We start from the raw sequence: 19,593 nt of genomic DNA on the forward strand, positions 1-19,593 counted from the left end.
TGAATTAGAGAACAGTTTTTCCCAATTAACCCTCAACGCAAATGCTCTTTTTCCACAAAGAGCCTACCTAGGAGGGGATTTATTCGGGAACATCGTTGTAGAGTAAGCATCATAAAACCGTTTGTCCAGTAGCTGTAAAATTCTGAAATGTACTCACTAGCCTGAATACAAACTCTACCATGATATCAGGGGAAAATTGTAACACCAGAATTAAAAGAAACCTGAAAGACAGACACCTTAAAGACAGATGACATCTTCTCATGGTACAGAGAGTGGGCTCCTGCCTGTGATTCCCAGAGGAGAGCCCAGATGGGAAGTTAAGATGTAGGGAGACATCAGAGGAACTATAAGAATAGATGAGAGGTGAGATAAACAGGAATGGCTTCTCCTAGTAGGATAACATTTGTTAAATACATCTTGAGAAGAAAGCCACTAGTTTCCTGTTATTAGTAAGAAAATTTGAATAAATTTAACAAATAGTCCGATCTACACATCAGTTTTGTGTGACAGTCCAAACCAGTAGTAAATTTCCAGATAGGTTCTTCTAATTTCTGAGCAACAATAACAGTCATTCTTGATTTTGAAAAAGTTGGTGAAGTATTCAGGGTAGCAGTGGCCACAAAATACAGATAACATTTAGCTTTATCTCAATTCACAGTTCTCATAACGCTGAGATGCAAGGCTACGAGGGTCATGCATTCAAAAATTAACACCTTTAAACAGAAACATCTCTCCTGCCAGCCAAAAGCCCTGAAGACAACGCATGGGCCTTGAGAAGAATTGGGTAAGGCTAAGGAGCAGGGAGGCAAAACCAGGTGCTTGCAAACAAATGTCACAGAGACAACAAGGGACCCTGTAATCCCTGGATGCTTGGAAGCTCACATCACACTTGGTTCCTATTAAGTACGGTGGACTTAACACAACCAGCAATGCTGTCGAAGAAGGAAGAGACAGAGAAACTCAAAAAGACACAAAAGTGGTGTTTCAATGTTTTCCTCCCCTGCCTCATTCTATCAGTGATGCTCATCAGCTAAGGAAGGAAGGAGTCATCGTTTCATACCTGAGCACCGAAACACTTCCTTGTGCCTGGGATGCAAACGAATTCCCTCATATGCCCCTAGAAGAACATTATGTAAATAGAGTTCGGTACAAAATGCTTGGAAGACCCATTAGCTTTGGAGTAACTTCACTTTTCTGAGGGAAGAGGCAGGAGCTAAGAGAAGGGTGAAGCTGCAGGAAACCCAACTCATCTTATCATGCATTTCTCCATTTCATAAGGCATTTGTTGCAGGCTTTTCAGAGGAGCAAATGCTAATCTAAGTGCTACAATAAAGACTTGTTTACAATACAGACCTGCTGGCTGAATCTGAGAGCTGGGCCATCTGTATCGTCCTAGTAACGATGCTCCTGAGAGGATGAATCGCCCCTTCCCCTCTCCCATTCACTGCTACGCACCTGGTGCAGGCTGCGATCAAAAAAATCCTTCACAATTCAGTGAGTGCTTACACCTAGGAGTGTAAGATGTGATTGCCTTTATTTTACTATATATGTCTCAGTTATACTTCACATGCAAGCAGCATCCCTTTGGGTAGTGAGCTACAAATTGTTTTTTCCAGCCACTCAAGCAGAAATTTCCAAAAGACAGCATGGAGCACATCACCACCCCTTCTGCAGGAAGGGGAGCACAAGACATGCCTGTGAGGCTCCTTCAGAATTAGAATGTGCATTTCAGACTGAATAGTCAACAAAAAGGAAAGACGGAGGCTGAAGTGAGAAGCTGAGGAGCCTGTAAGTATATCTGAGAGCAGAAGCAGGCCAGCTCGCTCCACAGAGAGTAGGAGATCAGGACTGACAGTGCAGTGGTCATAGGGCAGCATTTCCCAAATTACATTGATCCACATCCTGCCCCCAAGTGATTTTATCAGTTGTGCTCTTCCTCCTCCCAACTGCAACTGAGCTGTTCCTGAGCTACGACCAAAGTAGTGCAGATCCCTGTTCCTTCTGCACGGAGCTTTTCCCACTGAGCGTTGTGTGCCTCCCCCACTGGGGAATGCTGCTAAAGGAAATACCTTGGGAATATGGGAATAAAGCAAGATATAGCCCCTAGGCAGACAGAAGGCTTCCACAAACGGAACACGAGACAGCAAGGAGCAGATACACTGTGGTGGGGAAAACACGCAACAGAAAGGGGAGAAGGCATGGAAATAACACTACATTTGGACAGCGCAGTATTAATATCCTGAAGTTAAGAATTAAAGCAGTTCTAGGTGAAAACCCTCCTGCAGTAACCTGTTTAACCCTTTGCAAAAGAGGAAGAGGAGATCTAGTGGCGGATGACGACAGCAGACTTGACCCATGATAGAAAGAGAAAATGGCTTGCAGGCTAATCTAAATCAAGGGTAGATTAATTAAGTGGACTTTGATCACAAAATAACTAAAAACAGAAGTTAGAAGAATTCTGAAGACACCATGCAGTCAAGGAACCAAACAATTTTTAAGAAGCAGGAAGAGGTTGTTTGGAAGGGGCTGCACAATGACTGTACAGCTAAACAGGAGAATTCCTGAGGACAGTATGATGCAAGTCCCTGGCTAGCTGATATACATGATTTTGAAGAAGAATTGAAAGGATACTGGATTGCTCTATTTTTATAACTTAGTAATCCTACATGTTGGCTTTCACAACCTGTCTGTAGCGAGCAAGGAGTTCTCTCACTCCTTTGATACATCCTTTGGCTTCTGGTCTTTTTGTTTGTATTTTTTCCCCAGCTTTTTTGCTTGGTTTTGCCATCCTCTAGGGTGCTCACGATTAACCACATCCAGAGGGAAGATGTAAGGCAAATGCATCAGTGCTCATAATGTTGCATTTTATCAGTGGCCTGGCTGGTATGTCCTGGCCACACGCTTAAGGGTTAAATTCAGCATTAGAGGTCAGAATGAAATCCCTTTCTCCTGTCTCCAACTACCCTGCAATATTTTTTGAGAGAAGGTAATGTCAATCACTCCTGCTTTCTTCCAAAGGAATATTGCAGTTTTTGGACTTTAACTATAAGACTTAATTGTGTCACTGCTTGGGAAGACTTTGTTGACCACGTGTGGCAGTGGGAAGAACGGGTGTTCTGGGGACCCTTCTGAACTAGACATCCCTTGTAGGCTAAACTACAAAAATGTGTGTGAGGGTGGGACACAACAGCACCTTTTAGTCCTAACTTCCCAGAGGACCTAAGAAAATGACCACCTTTAAATGTCTTCAACAGTAGTATTAATCAGTGAACTGTATCTAACAGTTTTGTAGTAACTGGTGAGTAAAATGCTATAATCAAATTGCATGAGGAATACACAGCATTCCCTACAGCCCCCAAAACATACTGATGTCTATTTCACCATTCCAGCTTAAAACACAAACAGTTCATTCAATATTCTGTTTCTGCCACTAGCAAATACCTTGATCCCTCAAAGGAAAGTGACTTTCTCTGCCATTAACCCATAAGACAAGTGCACAACACACAGTCGGAGTGAAAAGATGCTCAGACAGAAATTTCAAGGAACAAAGCTTCAGTGTGCATGTCCATTTTACTCACTTCAATAGAAGCATTCCCCATAGCGTTGATCACAAAACTACCTCCACCTCCTTCAAAAAATTCCCAGTCTTTGTCTTTCTAGCACTACTTCCTTCCCCAAACCAAGAAATTAGAATAGAACAGCCATCACATTAATTCTTCCTAATGCCTTGATTAATGTCACAGAATTTCAGTTCTTCTATGATGCATAATACAAAGAATGCATCTGTTTAAATTTAACTTTTTATAGAAATTGAACTGGATATGATCTAGCAGTTCCTTTACTGCTACATTAGATCTTCCTGTTAGCCTGACCCAAGTTTTGCAAGCAGCTGGCCTACCACTACTTTTGCCACAACTTGTGATGTCATTTGGTATGTCTTTTGAAGATTAAATGACTTTAAATATAATTTTTATATTATCAGTTTTTAAAATATCAATAATTTCATCTTCCAAAAGTATAGCATTCTACTGGTTTTGGCTGGAATACAGTTAATTTTCCTTATAGCAGCTAGTATGGGGTGATGTTTTGGATTTGTGCTGGAAACAGTGTTGATAACACAGGGATGTTTTAGTTACTGCTGAGCAGCGCTTACACAGAGTCAAGGCCTCTTCTGCCTCTCACCCCACCCCACCAGCGAGGAGGCTGGGGGTGCACAAGGAGCTGGGAGGGGACACAGCTGGGACAGCTGACCCCAACTGACCAAAGGGATATCCCATACCATATGATGTCATGCTCAGCATATAAAGCTGGGGGAAGAAGGAGGAAGAGGGGGATGTCTGGAGTGATGGCGTTTGTCTTCCCAAGCAACCGTTATGCGTGACGGAGCCCTGCTTTCCTGGAGATGGCCGAACACCTGCCTGCCCATGGGAAGTAGTGAATGAATTCCTTGTTTCGCTTTGCTTGTGTGCGTGGCTTTTGCTTTCCCTATTAAACTGTCTTTATCTCAACCCACGAGTTTTCTCCCTTTTACTCTTCTGATTCTCTCCCCCATCCCCCCGGCAGGGAGTGAGTGAGCAGCTGTGTGGGGCTTAGTTGCTGGCTGGGGTTAAACCACCACAAGCATGCAACAGTACACATTACATTTTTGCAATCTTTTCAAGTTACAATTTTTTTTTTTCTCTCCACTTTGGATTACAAATTGATGCAACTGTCTAGCAGTTTGAAAATCAAGACTGCACACAAAAAAAGTCCTTTCAACTCCCACTGAAAATAAAAAAAATGAAAAGAAAGAAAAAACTGTAGAGAATGATGTCCCAAAATGATCAACTGTATTGAATTCAACCATCATAGTTCAGGTACTATGTAATTAAGCATATTATACTTGCTTCTGTTTTCTTGTGATCTGCTGCATACCTACTCCAAGACAGATTACGAGATAATCAGTGAATATAGACATGTGATAAGTGTACAGCTGTAACTGAAAAAGGTTACAAACGTGATACTCAGAAGAGTGCAGACACTCTAGAGCATTACATTGAGCAGCATGTGTCTCTAGATGCATTTCCAGGTGCACACCCTCCATGTTCTCTTCCCTAATCCTCTCATTCATACAGCTATATGCATAAAAAACACAGACACTGATTTACATAAAATTATCTCACTCCATTTTATTTAAGATTTTCTTCTCCAGTTAGTAAAAGAAAGATGTGTCTCTCTTTATACATATGTACAAGTTCAGTTATAAAAATAGACAGCACATTCAAAGAGAAAAAAAGGCTTGGCATTTGTCTGATTCCCTCTAAATATCATATATACATGTGAATAGGAGGGGAAGGGGGAAGTCTTCATGAGTTAATTAAACACCACCTCCCCCTCAATTATCCCCTGCTAATCTGTTTAAAAATCAATCTAACTAAGCTCAGTTCTGCTATTTTCAGGTGTGCAAATTAGAGGCAGAGCCAACAGGAAGCACTCGCTCCACACTGTAGGACGCCAGGCAAAGGATTTGGGGTTGGAAAAAAATTATAACAATAAAAAAAGTCATCTTCCACTGTCACAGCCCAGGCCTGCAACTCAACTTGCTTCTCTCTCAAGGGATGAAAGTGCCCCGGCAGAACAGCCTTTTAATTCAATGTGTCAGACAGAAGAACTGCCCCACACCTAAATTTCAGTGCAATGCAGACAACGCTTACAGCAAAGCAAGGGGCTATGGGGGGGGGTTGTGCATTGAGAACGGGGAAGGAGCAACCAGAGAATGAGAACACAGATGGGCACTGGCAGCACTGCCTTCTATCAGCCTTACGGGACACGGCTACTGGTACCTGCACACCGCAGTGAACTCAACCAAGCTAGTATGTGTGATGATCACAAAGATGAAGGGAAAACACACTGGAAGAACAGTCAATGGATGGCTGGGATACAAGACAGGTTTTTTCCCAGGATTTGGCTGGAAGGGGGAATGGCACAGTTCTCTCTCTCTCAGGACTGTTTTCCGTTGCTCCCCTCACAGCACCGCAAGCTGCAGAACCACGCTCTGCTATGGCACAGTGAGAGGAGCAGCAGCAGCAAAGCTTCCTCAGCACTTCAGCTTTGTACCTCTTCTTGAGATTTGTACAAATAGAGCCTTACTTTGTTTCTAAGCTTTTAAGAGATCTGCACACCTCAAAAGTGAGAGAAATCATTCTGAACACAGCAAGTGTTTGTGCTGATGAGAACTCTGAAATGCAAACCAAACCACTGGCTTGTGGTTTCTTCCACTGTACGAAGCAGAGGCAGTGCTGCTGCTCTCACTAGGCCTGTCAGTGCTCTCTGTATCCTGCAGCTCTGAACCTGTTCCTGACAGATGGTGCTGAAAAGAGTCCATTCTCTGGAAACCACCTGAGACACCTTCCTTTGCATTTCAAACCTTTAGAGAACCCAGAGGCCCACACTAGAAGAATGCAAGATTTTTTTTGATCACACAACATCTTTAGCTTAGCCCCCAATTACCCCTGCATGTACACTGACCGGCTGCCAGTACGGAAATGTCTTCTGACTCTACAGGATACTCCTGGGGTTCAGATACTCATTTCATAGGATAAAACTAACACTGGGTTCCACCTCAAGCTACAAGAGAGAAAGTATATTGGTGTGACTTCAAGCACACACAGCTGCAGGATATTGCATGGAGTAGCTGGATGCTTTCTTGGGAATCTTTGTCAGATATGTCAATAAAACACAGGCTGACACTCTCCCAGTTACCCCAGACTACCTTCCCTCCTTCTCGCAGTGTCTGCAAAGACAGTTTTTTTGGAATACACATAATCAAAGTGCTCACATAAACCACCCACTCCCATTGTGCTTTGATTTTCTTTTCACACACATGCTGGACAGCAACAAGGCATTCATTTGCATGCCTTCAACTGGCAGGGTGGTCTACTCTGAAAGCCAACACAGTTCAGACAAGCTTTGGGGGTTCAAAATTACTACCGACCACCTGAGGTGTGGGCACCTTTGCTTTGCTTCCGAATTGGAGTTTCTGATATGAGACTGCTGGTCAGGTTTAAGCTTTTGGGGGTCCCACAAACACTGTTTCCTTTGCTCAAAGGGGAGCTCAAGGGAGAAGAGGCGCTTGAAGGTCCAAAATCTGCAAGTCCGGAAGGCCGAATAATTGCTGTTTGTAGAGGGCTACTTGCAGACATGCCTAGCAATGGAAAAGAGAATCAAATGCCATGTGAGCATATTATTCCACTTGTGGCTCTCCAACAACAAACAATATACTAACAATGTCCTAAGACCACCCTGTATTCATGATTTATGAGAGTTTAATGAAGAGAGATGTCCTTAAGATACAAATCATCTTGTAGTTACACCCTGGGCCACCTTCAGCTGAAGCTCCATCACCATCAGTTTAGCAGATTTTGGAACCTGATGCTGTAACTTCAATGTGACAGCAATACAGGAAGGCCACAGCCATACCCATGAGATAAACAATGCTATCCAATTTGTCTGGACACCAAAATAAAAAACAAGAAAGAGGAAAAATATTTGGTATGAGATAATTCAAAGGGCAGACAAAACTTCTGCAGGACTAGCTTCTCAAGGTCACCTGCAGTGAAACTGGCTATCCTCTCACACCATTACCATGTCATATCGTGTATTGCTTGGGATCTCAGAACATAATGGACAAGCGATACCAACAATACAATGCTTTTTATCTATTTTTTGACAGGCTGTGAACAACAATCACCCAAACTCATGTGGTTGGTTCTACTCTGGGTAGTCTGCTGCCTCCCCTTCCCCACATACCTTTAGAGACATTGTACCCGTACGCTGCATATGCCGCTGCAGAGGCTGCCGCTGCCCCTGCTTTGGCACCTGCCATTGCAGCTGCGCTTCCCGCTATCGATTTCCGGCTTCTGCCTTTCCCAGTGCCGCCTTTTGACCCACTGCCCGAACCTTTAGGACGACCCCGGCTTCGACCTGACTGGCCTCTCCCAGTGAGAGGTGTATCTTGCATTGAAACACCTTAACAAAAAAAGAATGTTAAAACAATAACTGCTATAGCATTTCTGGTGACTCACACATTAATACATCATAGCTACCCACCATTTACATTAATACTGTTCCTATTAACTGATACTGTTCATTTACATTAATATGGACAGTTAGCAAGCAGTGATCCCATGAAAAGAAATTATGTATATAAACTTCACTCTTCATTAACCACATCTTACTAACTCCAACTACTTATTATTATTATGAACCCAATCCACAAATAGGTGGAGGATTCTGGTTTCTACTTCAGGATGAAGTATTTTCTTACCTGAAGACAGATATGAAGTTTCTTCCATTTGCTATCTCTAAAGAAACTCACCAAGAACTATGGCTCTACTTATTTCAGTGTAGAAAACTATGGTAGTTAAAAACATTCGCCATTATTTAAAATTACAGATGTTCCAATCACCCATTGGAAATAGAGAATTGATTATTAGCCCCACAGCAAATTCAGGGAAGAGCTTAGTGATTAATAGTTCTGTGGTTGTCTGTAATTTGGCAATATGCACATAATGGAAGGAGAGCCCTCTATAACACAGGAACAAAGGACAAAACTTTTAAGAGTAACTAACACAGAAAAGAGGAAAAGTGTGGTGAATGAAAGACTGTAAACAGATTTCCTACCAAATCAGAAGTAATTTCTCAATGAAAAGGCATTTTTTTTCCCCAAATCTTGCCAACCATACATATACTCTGGTTAAAATGCAGAAAATTTATCACTTAGCCATACAAAGTCAAAGCTTAATAAATGTTAGTAGTAAGTCAAGGCAAAAGTACTGACCATTCATGGTATCTGAAACTGAGCCAGTAATGGAAGCAGGAGAGTTTGTTGCCCTTGACTGAGGTGCGGAAGAAGCTGGATCATCCACAATCACAAGCATATCACTACTGCTCTCATCGGGAGGGATAGAGCCCATATGTAATTCACTGCTGATGGATATCTAAACATGACAGAACAAAGCTGTTAGCTTCTCAGGTTAGGAAAGGGAAGGGTACAAACATAATAAGATCTTTAAAAGACACACAATCACAAGTAATTAATTGGTACTTGTTCGGTTCTCTCTCATTTTCTCTATGTGAGACTAGCAGCATGATACATAATCTGCCTAATCACACCACACCCTCTATTTACATGCTGAGCAGCAGGAAAGACCTCCAGCGCTACTTAATTTCATTTCATGAAAATAGATGTTAAGTTAAGAAGCAGGAGACTAATGGGCTCAGCAGAGATTTAAGAAAACTGCTGTTCAACTGTGCATCTTCAACTGCAAGAGAGAAAACAATAGGATTCTTAACCTACTACTAATGCTAATAAAAATCTTTGTCAATAAGGGAACAATACAACATAGAAATCTATAGAACAGAATATATTTGTTGCCAAAACCAGTTTGCAATTCTTTACAAAAAGATGAAGGAAAATAAGATGTGTGCCACTGAGAATTTACAATTTAAATTCCAGAGGAGAAAAACACAGTAATTCAGAATCAGAAGCAAGGAAGGAAGCAGAGAAGGAAATGTAGATGAGACTAGTAAGGAGTACGTACAAAGAAACTGAATGTCAAGGAGCTATTTGAGGGATACTGTTTGGTTCAGGAGCAGAAAGAGACTGTTCTTGCTATGGAAGGTATTGGTATGGAAGAAGGCACACAGTTATAAATGTGAGAATGACAAAGGCAGGAAAAAGGGAGAAAAAGGTAGGAAGAAAGTAAGTGGGACTGCAGGCAGGAATAGAAAAATTTCAGGGGCTGAAAGGGAGGAGAGTCAGGGCATGAACTCGCCATAAGAAAACGGAGGCAGACAGCAAATGAAGAGGGGAATAATGGAATGTCAAATAACACGAGGAGCTGTAAGGCAGCTTATTAACAGCTGTTATATTTTCAATAAATTATTTTCATTTCCATGGTTCACCTTTAAGACATCTCACTTCCTCACATACTCAAAAGTTCTACACTAGCTAAAATAACAGAAAGCAAGAATCTTACAGGATGTAAAGCCACAACTGAAACAGTATACAGTTCAAAGCAACAGTGAGTCTTACCTCACTGAAAGGGCTGGGCATGGCAGAGTCTACACTAATGAAGGAGTCATCCCCATCAGCAGACAGGTTGGAGTTATCAGCTGAGGGAACAAATGGGATCACAAGGTTCATGCCCTCTTTCTTTCTCTTCCCATCCAATTCATCTTCCTTCTTCTTCTGAAATAAATAAAACAATACCACAAATGAAAAAGGCAATAAAACAGAAGAAAGGGAATAAGCAACCCAAAAATCTCAACATCTAATGCAGTATTATAACTCAAGGAATGCCATGTCCAGAATTTCCCAAAACAAGTTTCTGAAGGACACAGTAACAGATCCCTTAAAGGCTCCTTGTTTAGATTTAAGTAGGGTTGTTTTTTTTTTTCTTCCTAAAATGGCTGGAGTGATGGAGAATTACTCTTACAGAAATTACTTTGATTTCCACTACCTTTTGGAGTAAGCTTGAAATTCTTTACCATTACACAAAATTCCAATTAATTAATGCAAAGCCTCCCTGTCTCAAAAAATTCAGAATTTTCATAAACTAGTTTTAATTATCTTTTTTAAACAAACTGATCTTCCCTTGTTCCACAAAAGCCACATAGCTATATGGGTTTTATCTACGTTTGGTGTTTCATTCACATTCCCTTTTTGTCCGTGCAGGAAAAAATCTTGATTAAGTCACCATTTTATATGCCATACAATGATCAGTTGATCATTTTGTTTTTTCAAGCATGAGTCCTCAAATTGTTGTCTGTAAACTACTGGTGATCTACAGTGTTGTTTGGGTATGCAGTACTTCCTTATTTTTCAAGTTGCTAATGACATTAAAATACAGATAACTATGCATTACATATTTTGTAATATCCCTCTCCTGTATAAGGAAGTGCCACAGATTGATGTTTAATGGTGAAGGGAAGAAGGCTTTACTCATTAGACTGCCTTTGCATAAAATGTTTCCACACCACCTAATAGCGAGCCTGAAGCTCTTCCGGCTCTATCACTGACAGAGGCAACCTCTTTGCATCAAAGTACCTTTTCAGCGTATTTTTCCCTTTTACGTTTACGTTCCTTCACACGATTTGTTTCTTCTTGCTGTCGCTTCTCTTCTTGACGTTGACGCACTGTTGGAAAAGAAATACAGAGTTGTCACCACTGGAAAGATATTTCATATCCTTTTGTGAATCTTACAAGAAATTCTAGTTCTAATAGAACTGTGAAGAAAATTCAGCTGTATTAAAACTAAAACCCATTGAAAACACTACTGTATTAAAACTACTTGTATCCAAATTACTAAAAAGTCTTACACTGAAATTCTTCTTTCAAGCAAAATAAAAGCATATACCTCTAATACAGCTTCAAAAGTATAAGAAAATACAACATTTTTACTAATACTTTTCTTGTCATGACCTACATAATTCTTGTCAAAGCTCTGTCATTCAGGAACAATGTAATGATCCTGAGTGCCAATAAAAACTTTATCACATCATCATGACTCTCTTGCACAACTTCATCTTTCAGATCAGCAGTGATATGAAACCAGCTTGTACTAACAAGAGCTGGCAATACAAAAAGAGCCAGGAAACAGAAGTTGTTATCAGCAATACATGTGTTCGTAGAGATAAAAACACAGCTTTCATAAGGTAATGAAGTAGAAGATGGGGGAAATGCTGCAACATGGATTTCACATACATTTCTTTTCTAGTTCCTCATCATCCAGCAGAAGGCTGACCACCTCTTTTGGCTTCAAGGTGTCAGGTTTGAAATTGCCACCTGAAATCACCATTCGTTGGATCTAGAAGGAAAAAACAAGAGAGGAAAAAAAAAGGAAAAATTACTCAAAGCAGCCATGAGCCATTCTCACTACCTTTCACTGAAAGCCAGTCAAAAAACGATGCCAGCGCATCTAAGTCAGAATTGGCTCAACTTCTCTATCATACCAAAGATAGCATCAAAATTTCAAGGAAGATTTATTAAGAGTATAATTCAGAGTATAAAATATGAAAAGCAACCAAGCTAGAAAGCAGAAAATTGCCATCCCTTGTGCAAAGCTGTACTTCTTCTAAAGCACCATGTAATAAACAACAAATGGTAACAGTATTAATACACTGCTGAACAAAAAGAAAAAAATACAGCGGTACTCCTGTCAGGTATAAATTTCCAGTCCAATTTTTCAAGTAATCTGCACAGAGAATCATGCAGATCACATTCTTAAAGGGTACAATATTTTTAGTCTCCTTGACTGAAAACTAAATCTCCATATTAAGTCCGTGTCTCAGTTTAAGCAACCTGTATTACTGCAACTATATTTAAAAAAAACCAACCAAAACCAAATAACAAAGAAGAGTTGTAACTTAGCAAAAGAGAACAAGCTTTTGCATAAGCCAATTTTGCTAATTTGGATCACCAGCAAAAAGACTACACTTTATTTGCAGGTTGGTATCAGGTGACTCTAGAGCAATATCCTAGAGAAAATGGGTAAGTTTCAACAAGGGAAATGTGAATGCATTCAGCTGGAGATGCTTCAGTTGCTGCAGCACCACGATCAGCATCTAATTAAGACAAAAGCTAAAAGAAACCCTGAGTACACAAAACATCTGAATGTTGTGTATAGTATACCTACTGCTACCAAAGAAAGTGAATCCGCTTAATTTTTTCCTGCCAATAAAGTGTCATTAGGTCTAAAGTTTCTAATACACTTAGTGCTTGATGCTGCAGGACACTGAGCTCTTCTGGCAACCCTCACACCTCAAATAATTTTCACTTGATTACCTTCCAAATTTCTTTAGAAAAAAAATTCAGCTGTGGTATAACAGTATAATATGAGAGGAATCAGTAGCCCTGACACAGCAAAGACAGAAGCTCTAGTCTTAAAGCAGCCTGAGTAGTTTCATTGCATCATAAGAAATAGTTTTCATGAAGTCATAGTGTAAATAATTAGCTTCTTTCTAGTTCATATAATGCAGCTGTAATGCTGCTGTGTTAGGAACACAGATTTGTTTATTTGAACAAAGACATTCCCTTTTGGCTTCTCTTCTGCCTCCCTGCAGACACTTTTTCTGTTTCTTTACTTGTTTTGATACATGTTTTCTGACACCATTTCTGTAACTTCTTGTTCCAGATATTTCTTTATTCTTACCTCGCTCTTTTCCTTAGCCCTTTGTAAGATGCGCTCCTCAATGGTGCCTTTACATATCAACCGGTACACAGTGACTTGTTTTGTTTGACCCAGCCTGTGTGCCCGGTCCATGGCTTGCTGGTCTACTGTTGGGTTCCAATCACTGTCATAGAAAATTACCTGCAAAGGAACACCAGAGCAGAAAGGAGTAAATAAGACCACACATTTAGAGCACCTGGTGATTAAACAAACAAAAATCCAATATACTGATAAAAATAAAAGTTCTGCTACACACCCCACAGAATTACCGCCCCACTGCAGGCTGTATTAGCCTAGCCTTGCCCAGTCCTATGAAGTCTTTTCCACTGCATTTCAGATGAGTTCAAACTAATTGACACTGTGAATGTTTCAACTTCCACAGAATGTCTTTAATATCTTCTTCAACAAAGCTGCTTCAGAGGCACAGAATTCCTGAGTCTGTCACCACATTAAATCACAGTCATGTAATTAATTATAGGCTAACCACATCATGAACCCATTTTATTGTTACTTACCTTAAGAAGAAAAAGCCCAACAAATTAGAATTTCACATAAAAAGTAATACTCCAATTTTTTTTTTCTTTCAAACCTGGATAAAGTCTAGTCTAGTCTAACACTTCTAGTGCTTTTACTACAAAAAACTGAAATGCCACATTACATTCATACTGCCCTATCATTCCAAAAGTACATTCATACTGCCCTATCATTCCAAAAGTACTTTATGCACAGTAAGCATACAAAACAAAAACATTGAAAAAAATTTTAGACAGCAAAGTAAAGTATTCAGAAAGTTACAAAAACACAGAACTAAAAATGCTCGTGCAAGGAGCCTGCAGGAGCATGCCTGTGCTTCCATCTGTTTATTTCCTCTGTTGAAGCAACTTCAATCGAGAGAACTTTTCAACCCTGAAAATCCTACAGATACTTGCTTTCTTCCAATTTATTTTAAGTGACAGCAAGATATGATGGGGTACTTTTAAAAAATTATGTAATATTTTTGATTCAGAGATCTTTAGTTCTGTGTGGCTGAGGATTACAGTCTGTCTTGGGGTCAAATCTGCATGCACACAAGGTATTGGGTTAGAAGCACAAGAACAGCTGTTATTGAAGAGATAAATGGTTCATGTAGGTCAGTATTCCTTCCCTAGTGATTAGTGGCAGCTGTTCCAGAGTGCAAATCTTTGCAATTCACCTAAATCAGTATGCCTTTACACCTTGGGTGAGTAGAGGGGAAGCAATTTATCCTTCCTTACTAGCCGATATTCAACTACAAATGACTTTGTACTTTTAGAGGCATTGCTTCATTCTTCTGTGCACAGAAAAAAGGGTAACCGATACCTGTTCTACTGATTCCTTTGCAGCTGAACCTTAAGAGCAAACAGTCATACAAGAAACAGCATTCACTGTATGAAAGTGTCATTTGCATCTGTAGGCCCCTTCAGTTATCCAACTCCTTTCTAGACTCTGGTACTAAAGTATGTGGAGAGAAGGAAGGTATTTCGAACTGCAACCAAAAACTGTGTACCAAGTGTCCAATACTCTACAACTTTATCATCAAGATAATACTATATTGTAAATATGAGCAAAGTAAACAAGGTTGTGCAATTTCATTATGTGAACGGCAGTACTAAAAAATATTGATAAGCATGGCTAAGAGAGTGCCAACTTTCACACAGAAAGACCAATTTTCCTACATAAATTGTGAGGCTGGGAGGCAGGAGATGAGCAGCTTGGGGAAAATGGTGGTTGGAGGTATACAAGGCAGGAAAAGCAAATAAATATTTGTATGGAAAACTAAACACAGTAAGCCGATTTTTTATTCAGTATTACTTTACGAAACTTCACCTACCGTATCTGCAGCTGTAAGGTTAATGCCCAAGCCTCCAGCTCTCGTGCTTAACAGGAACACAAAAATATCATTCCTGTAGAGGAAAGATTAAAAAAACCCCTTATTTTGTGCATGATGAACAAGAAATAACACAGAAGTAAATTTTTTGACCCATATAAAGTGATCAGGGCTATTTCTATTACTCGAACACTTCAGAACATTTTGTGCTGTTCATTAATAGTCAAAAAAACCCCCACATGAATGAGTGAAAGAAGTTAATCTACAAATCAAGACTGTTGGAACATGCAAACATTCAGTTTGCAATAGCAGCTTATTAATCTCTATCAAAACAAACCAGGGCTTGTTTATCTTGCCCACATTGGAAATTAAGATTTCATATGGACAAAGAACAATTTATTGTTTCACAGAACTGACCGATGTTAAAAAAATCTTGCCTTAACAATGCTCAATTGATAAAGAAAGAAAAATAAATGTTGAAACTGTGTAGACGCAAGTTTAGTTCTAAATTTGGTGCTTTGAACAGAACAAACAAGGAGACAAGTCTATATGTAGGATGACCAAGTACTGATGAAAACTCAAGTGCTAACAGAGAAATCAGGATTTCTGCTAAGGTTGTGAACCTCACTAGTGCCACTGGGGGGTCAGCCATATTTAAAAGTGTTTAATACCATATGGATCTGTGAACAGGTTGACACAAACAAAGCAAGCAGTACTAGTAAGGACTCCAAAGAGGTTGACATGTTGTACTTCGACAGTTACAGAGCAAGGCCCTCTGCTTAAGAGAAGACATTGTGCAATGCCATGTTCTTTTGGTATCGCACTGTCCGTACACTAGCGCATGCAAAATTAGTAAAGCACCAGAAACTCTTGCTGAATGAGCAGCATGGGACGTTTCCTTCTTGACTAACTATGTGTAGGCAGTCTGTCCTTGAAAGCCCACTCATCAAATCTAAAGGGTCTTTCTTGCCGTTCCTGGAGGAAGTGTGGGTGTATTGCAGGCTATTACACATATGCTAGCACAACTCAACAAATGGAAAAAACTAAGGGTTTTGGAATCAATACTCTTGAAGGTCAAGTAGAACTGACTATTTTCTCAGGACTCAAACTTCAAGACATTCACAAGTAACTGGCAAGGCTGCATCATAAAAACCAAACTCTCAAAGAACCCATTCTGGTCCAAGGTAAGATTTCCCCTCTAAAGAAATTGACAACAGACAACAGAAATTATTATGAAAAGTATGAATTAACACACACAAAAAAAGCGCCAAGAACTCTAAAATTAGAAATAGAAGGTTTCCGGCAGTCCAAAATCTAAGAGCACAAAAATCCACCCTGAGCTATGCACAGCTGGGAGGAACTGAAGCCGAGCTGTCAATCTCTAGATTTTATCTTGCAGGTACAAAGCCAAAGAAGTCAGCAAGTGCCTGTTCGCAATGTAGGTAATCCTTGGCCAGGAAATCTTTTCACTCTTGTAACAATAGTGGAACGTGCATATAGACAGTCACCTGAACAGCCAGCTGTGAAATGCTTCTGGAAATGCCATATGGGAAGGAAAGAAAGTGGACAGTGCCACAGACTACAGGAACAAATTATCATTCCATAGCTATATATTTTCAGCACCCTGCTAGGATATCCTGCAGGATAGTTTAGTCTCAGTCAGGCTTTTTTTCCTGGAAATATTTCTCATAAGTAAATCATGTATAAGAGGAACTCAACTAACATTTTAATAGGAATTCTTGTTTAGACTGGCTGACCTACATTGCAAAGGGATTTCCTGCCGAAATGATTATTTTTCTTCAGTTGTTCTATTCATTAATAAAAACAAATTCTGTTCACGAATAAAAACAAATTTATTCACTTCTTTTGGTTAAAGGACCAGGAAGAAGGACAAGAAGAAGAGTCAGGATTCCAGGAGGACATCATAACCTGCAAGGAACCTGTTTCTGACACCTGGAAACAGGCAGAAAGGTACTGCATGGTCCTCTCACTTCCTTCAGGTATTTGGCACACATTCTTTTCAAGTTTTATTGCTCTGAGGAGTTCACTAGAAGACTCATCATTGCAACACAGTCCTTCAGGTCTTTAAGCCTCATGAACCAGTGGCCTGAAAGGCTGTATATGGCTTCTCCTCCTATCTTCAGCTATGATACCTTGGGACCACTAACGGAAGGACTATTCTCTAGTCTAGAATGTTGCTTTCACCCCGCAATAAACAACTATCTATGAACCTAACACCTCTGAAAAAGAAAAGTGACCTTCTTACAAACTCAGATCAACATCCAGGAAGGATAACCTTACTGTGAACTACCGTAACAAAGTGACAACATATCAAGCCATATCCCATGATTAAAATGAAACCTAAAAACCATAAACTCAATCATTATAAATAACGTGCCCTAGTGGAGACAAAGTTATACTAAAATATATTAACTTATAAGATGATGATTACATACTCTTCTTTCCTGATGTGCTTGTAAAAATTGCAAGAAACCATTTTTGGTTTACTAAATGAAAAGGGTTAGCATATCTTACTATCTAATAAAATCCCCATTTTATCACTTGTATATTTAAGGTTTCTTAAAACATGCTTAAATGGTTTGTTTTGCAGAAAACTAGGTCACTTTCAAAGCTCTAGCATATGCAAAATTTTCAATCTCATCTTCAGACTGTCAATTGTCAGAGCATATAATAACCAACAAACATTTGTTATCTTTCTACTGAGCTTCTTTATAAGCAATAGCATATTTGGAATGGCAAAAAGCCCAATAGGTGGGTACACTAAAATTGTTTCCAATACTGTTTCACAGATGACAAATTCCTAAATACAGCTAGGTTCAATATCAACACCAGTGACTCCTCATCAGCAAACCACCTAGAAACTGCTTCAGATAAATGAGGTCCATTTGATATCAGGGAAGATAATTGAAGTACAAATTTCATTTATTTCCATTACATCTTACACCAACTCTCTATGTACACAAGATTTAACACAGAAATACCTTGTAAAATACATTACCTGTTCTGAAAATCTGCTACCATGTCCCTTCGTTCAGAAATCTTTGAAGAACCATCCAATCTCATGTAGGTATGTTTCCTATAAACCATGTATTCCTGCAAAGAACACACACCAGAAAAATATAGTTGCTCTTGAAACTGTTCAGTCTTGATTCTTCCAGAAAAAACAATAAAAGCAGAATTGCTACTTACAAAAAAACCCCAAACAAACAAACCCCCTAAACTTCATCAACAAATATGCTATAAGCAATCTTATGTAAGCAATACTTTATAATAATAGAAATTCAGAAATTAAAGCTACTCAATCACATGTCAGTTTTTGCATTTCATGTAAGAGATAAATGATGATGTCAGTTCAGAGTTGGGGATGTATTTGCTGCACTGCAGACAATGTATGGTACATGCCTTTTTCTATAAATAAATAGGTAAATAAACCCACTAAAATAGGATGTTTGTTTTCACAGAGTCTAAATTTTTACTAAATCCTGAGCTTTCACTGTGTAAGCAAACCTTTCCGAACAAACCAACTGTATCTGCTCCCTGTTGATTTTAAACCATTTCACTAGTGGTTTTAAAGTTCACTAGTACTGTACACTAACATCTGTCCAAGCTTTATCTCGCTAGTAAAGAGCCTGTGAATCTCACTGCATACAAGAACACTTTGAACATTACATTAGTGTGATAGCCCAGAGCTCAAGCCAAGCAGCAGAACTGAAACCATTGCCTGGGACACAAATCAAATGGCATCAACTAGGAATGCTGTAGGCAAAGGCTTTTTCCAATGAGAGACATTTTTGATGCTCTAAGGTACTCAGCATCTTCTGATACCTGTGCAACTATCAATAAAATCTGAATTACATAGAAAACTCTTCAGGCTATACAAATATCCACAGAGTTTCTCTGGAAAGATACCCTCTGATATTTTAACAATGTGATCCTTGGCTGATGAGATGCAACTCCTACTGGTTACATTCATTAGATTTAACCCTACTGGTGCATGTGTCTTTTTGAGACGCTGTGACTGCAAATGAAGACAGAAAGAAAACAGGTGGCGCTTTAGCAGCAAGAACTATTGGATTCATCTTGCTCCAAACTGCAGTGTTCAGCAGCTACAGAACTGATTGCTGTGAGAAGACACAGCAGTGCTTGCACTCCAATGAACCTTCTGACGGTACCATGCTCAGTTCTCCTTTCCACCTATCCTTCAGGGCTCCTGGTCCTTTTTTGTTCTTCACTAGTGCAGAAGAGGTGAAAGAGCTGCCATACTATAAGGAACCTGGGAAAAAGACTGCTGTAGTGGAAAGAAGCTTCAATGTATGTCAGATGAATGAAAACAATAGGTAAATAAAATTAATGTGGAAATGGCCAAAGTCACACTTGGTCTACCTCTACAAAACAGAGCTCATAGTATGATTTCTGGAGTACAACAATAGAAGTTTAAAGCAGAGAACAGCTACTTCACCACACAGACAGTCAAGCCCTAATTTACTATTGATTTATTCCATTTCTATGACAGGT

At 39.6% G+C, this 19,593-nt stretch overlaps 1 protein-coding gene across 2 annotated transcripts in view; it reads right to left on the reverse strand.

Annotated features, from left to right (window-relative positions):
- Positions 1–5,134: 5,134 nt before the first annotated feature.
- INO80 (INO80 complex ATPase subunit) overlaps positions 5,135–19,593 on the reverse strand; it is a 68,550-nt gene continuing 54,091 nt past the window's right edge. For both annotated transcript variants that reach the window (XM_072864140.1, XM_072864141.1), the window contains exons 28-36: positions 18,077–18,171; positions 15,061–15,133; positions 13,194–13,352; positions 11,747–11,849; positions 11,090–11,178; positions 10,076–10,231; positions 8,819–8,978; positions 7,789–8,007; positions 5,135–7,183 (exon numbers count right to left, since the gene is read on the reverse strand). In XM_072864140.1, coding sequence (XP_072720241.1) covers positions 6,966–7,183; positions 7,789–8,007; positions 8,819–8,978; positions 10,076–10,231; positions 11,090–11,178; positions 11,747–11,849; positions 13,194–13,352; positions 15,061–15,133; positions 18,077–18,171 — 1,272 coding nt within the window. In that variant the 3' untranslated portion in view covers positions 5,135–6,965. The remainder of the gene's footprint in view (positions 7,184–7,788; positions 8,008–8,818; positions 8,979–10,075; positions 10,232–11,089; positions 11,179–11,746; positions 11,850–13,193; positions 13,353–15,060; positions 15,134–18,076; positions 18,172–19,593) is intronic.

Source organism: Ciconia boyciana, chromosome 6 (assembly GCF_034638445.1).
Source record: "Ciconia boyciana chromosome 6, ASM3463844v1, whole genome shotgun sequence".
Classification (NCBI taxonomy): Eukaryota; Metazoa; Chordata; class Aves; order Ciconiiformes; family Ciconiidae; genus Ciconia; species Ciconia boyciana.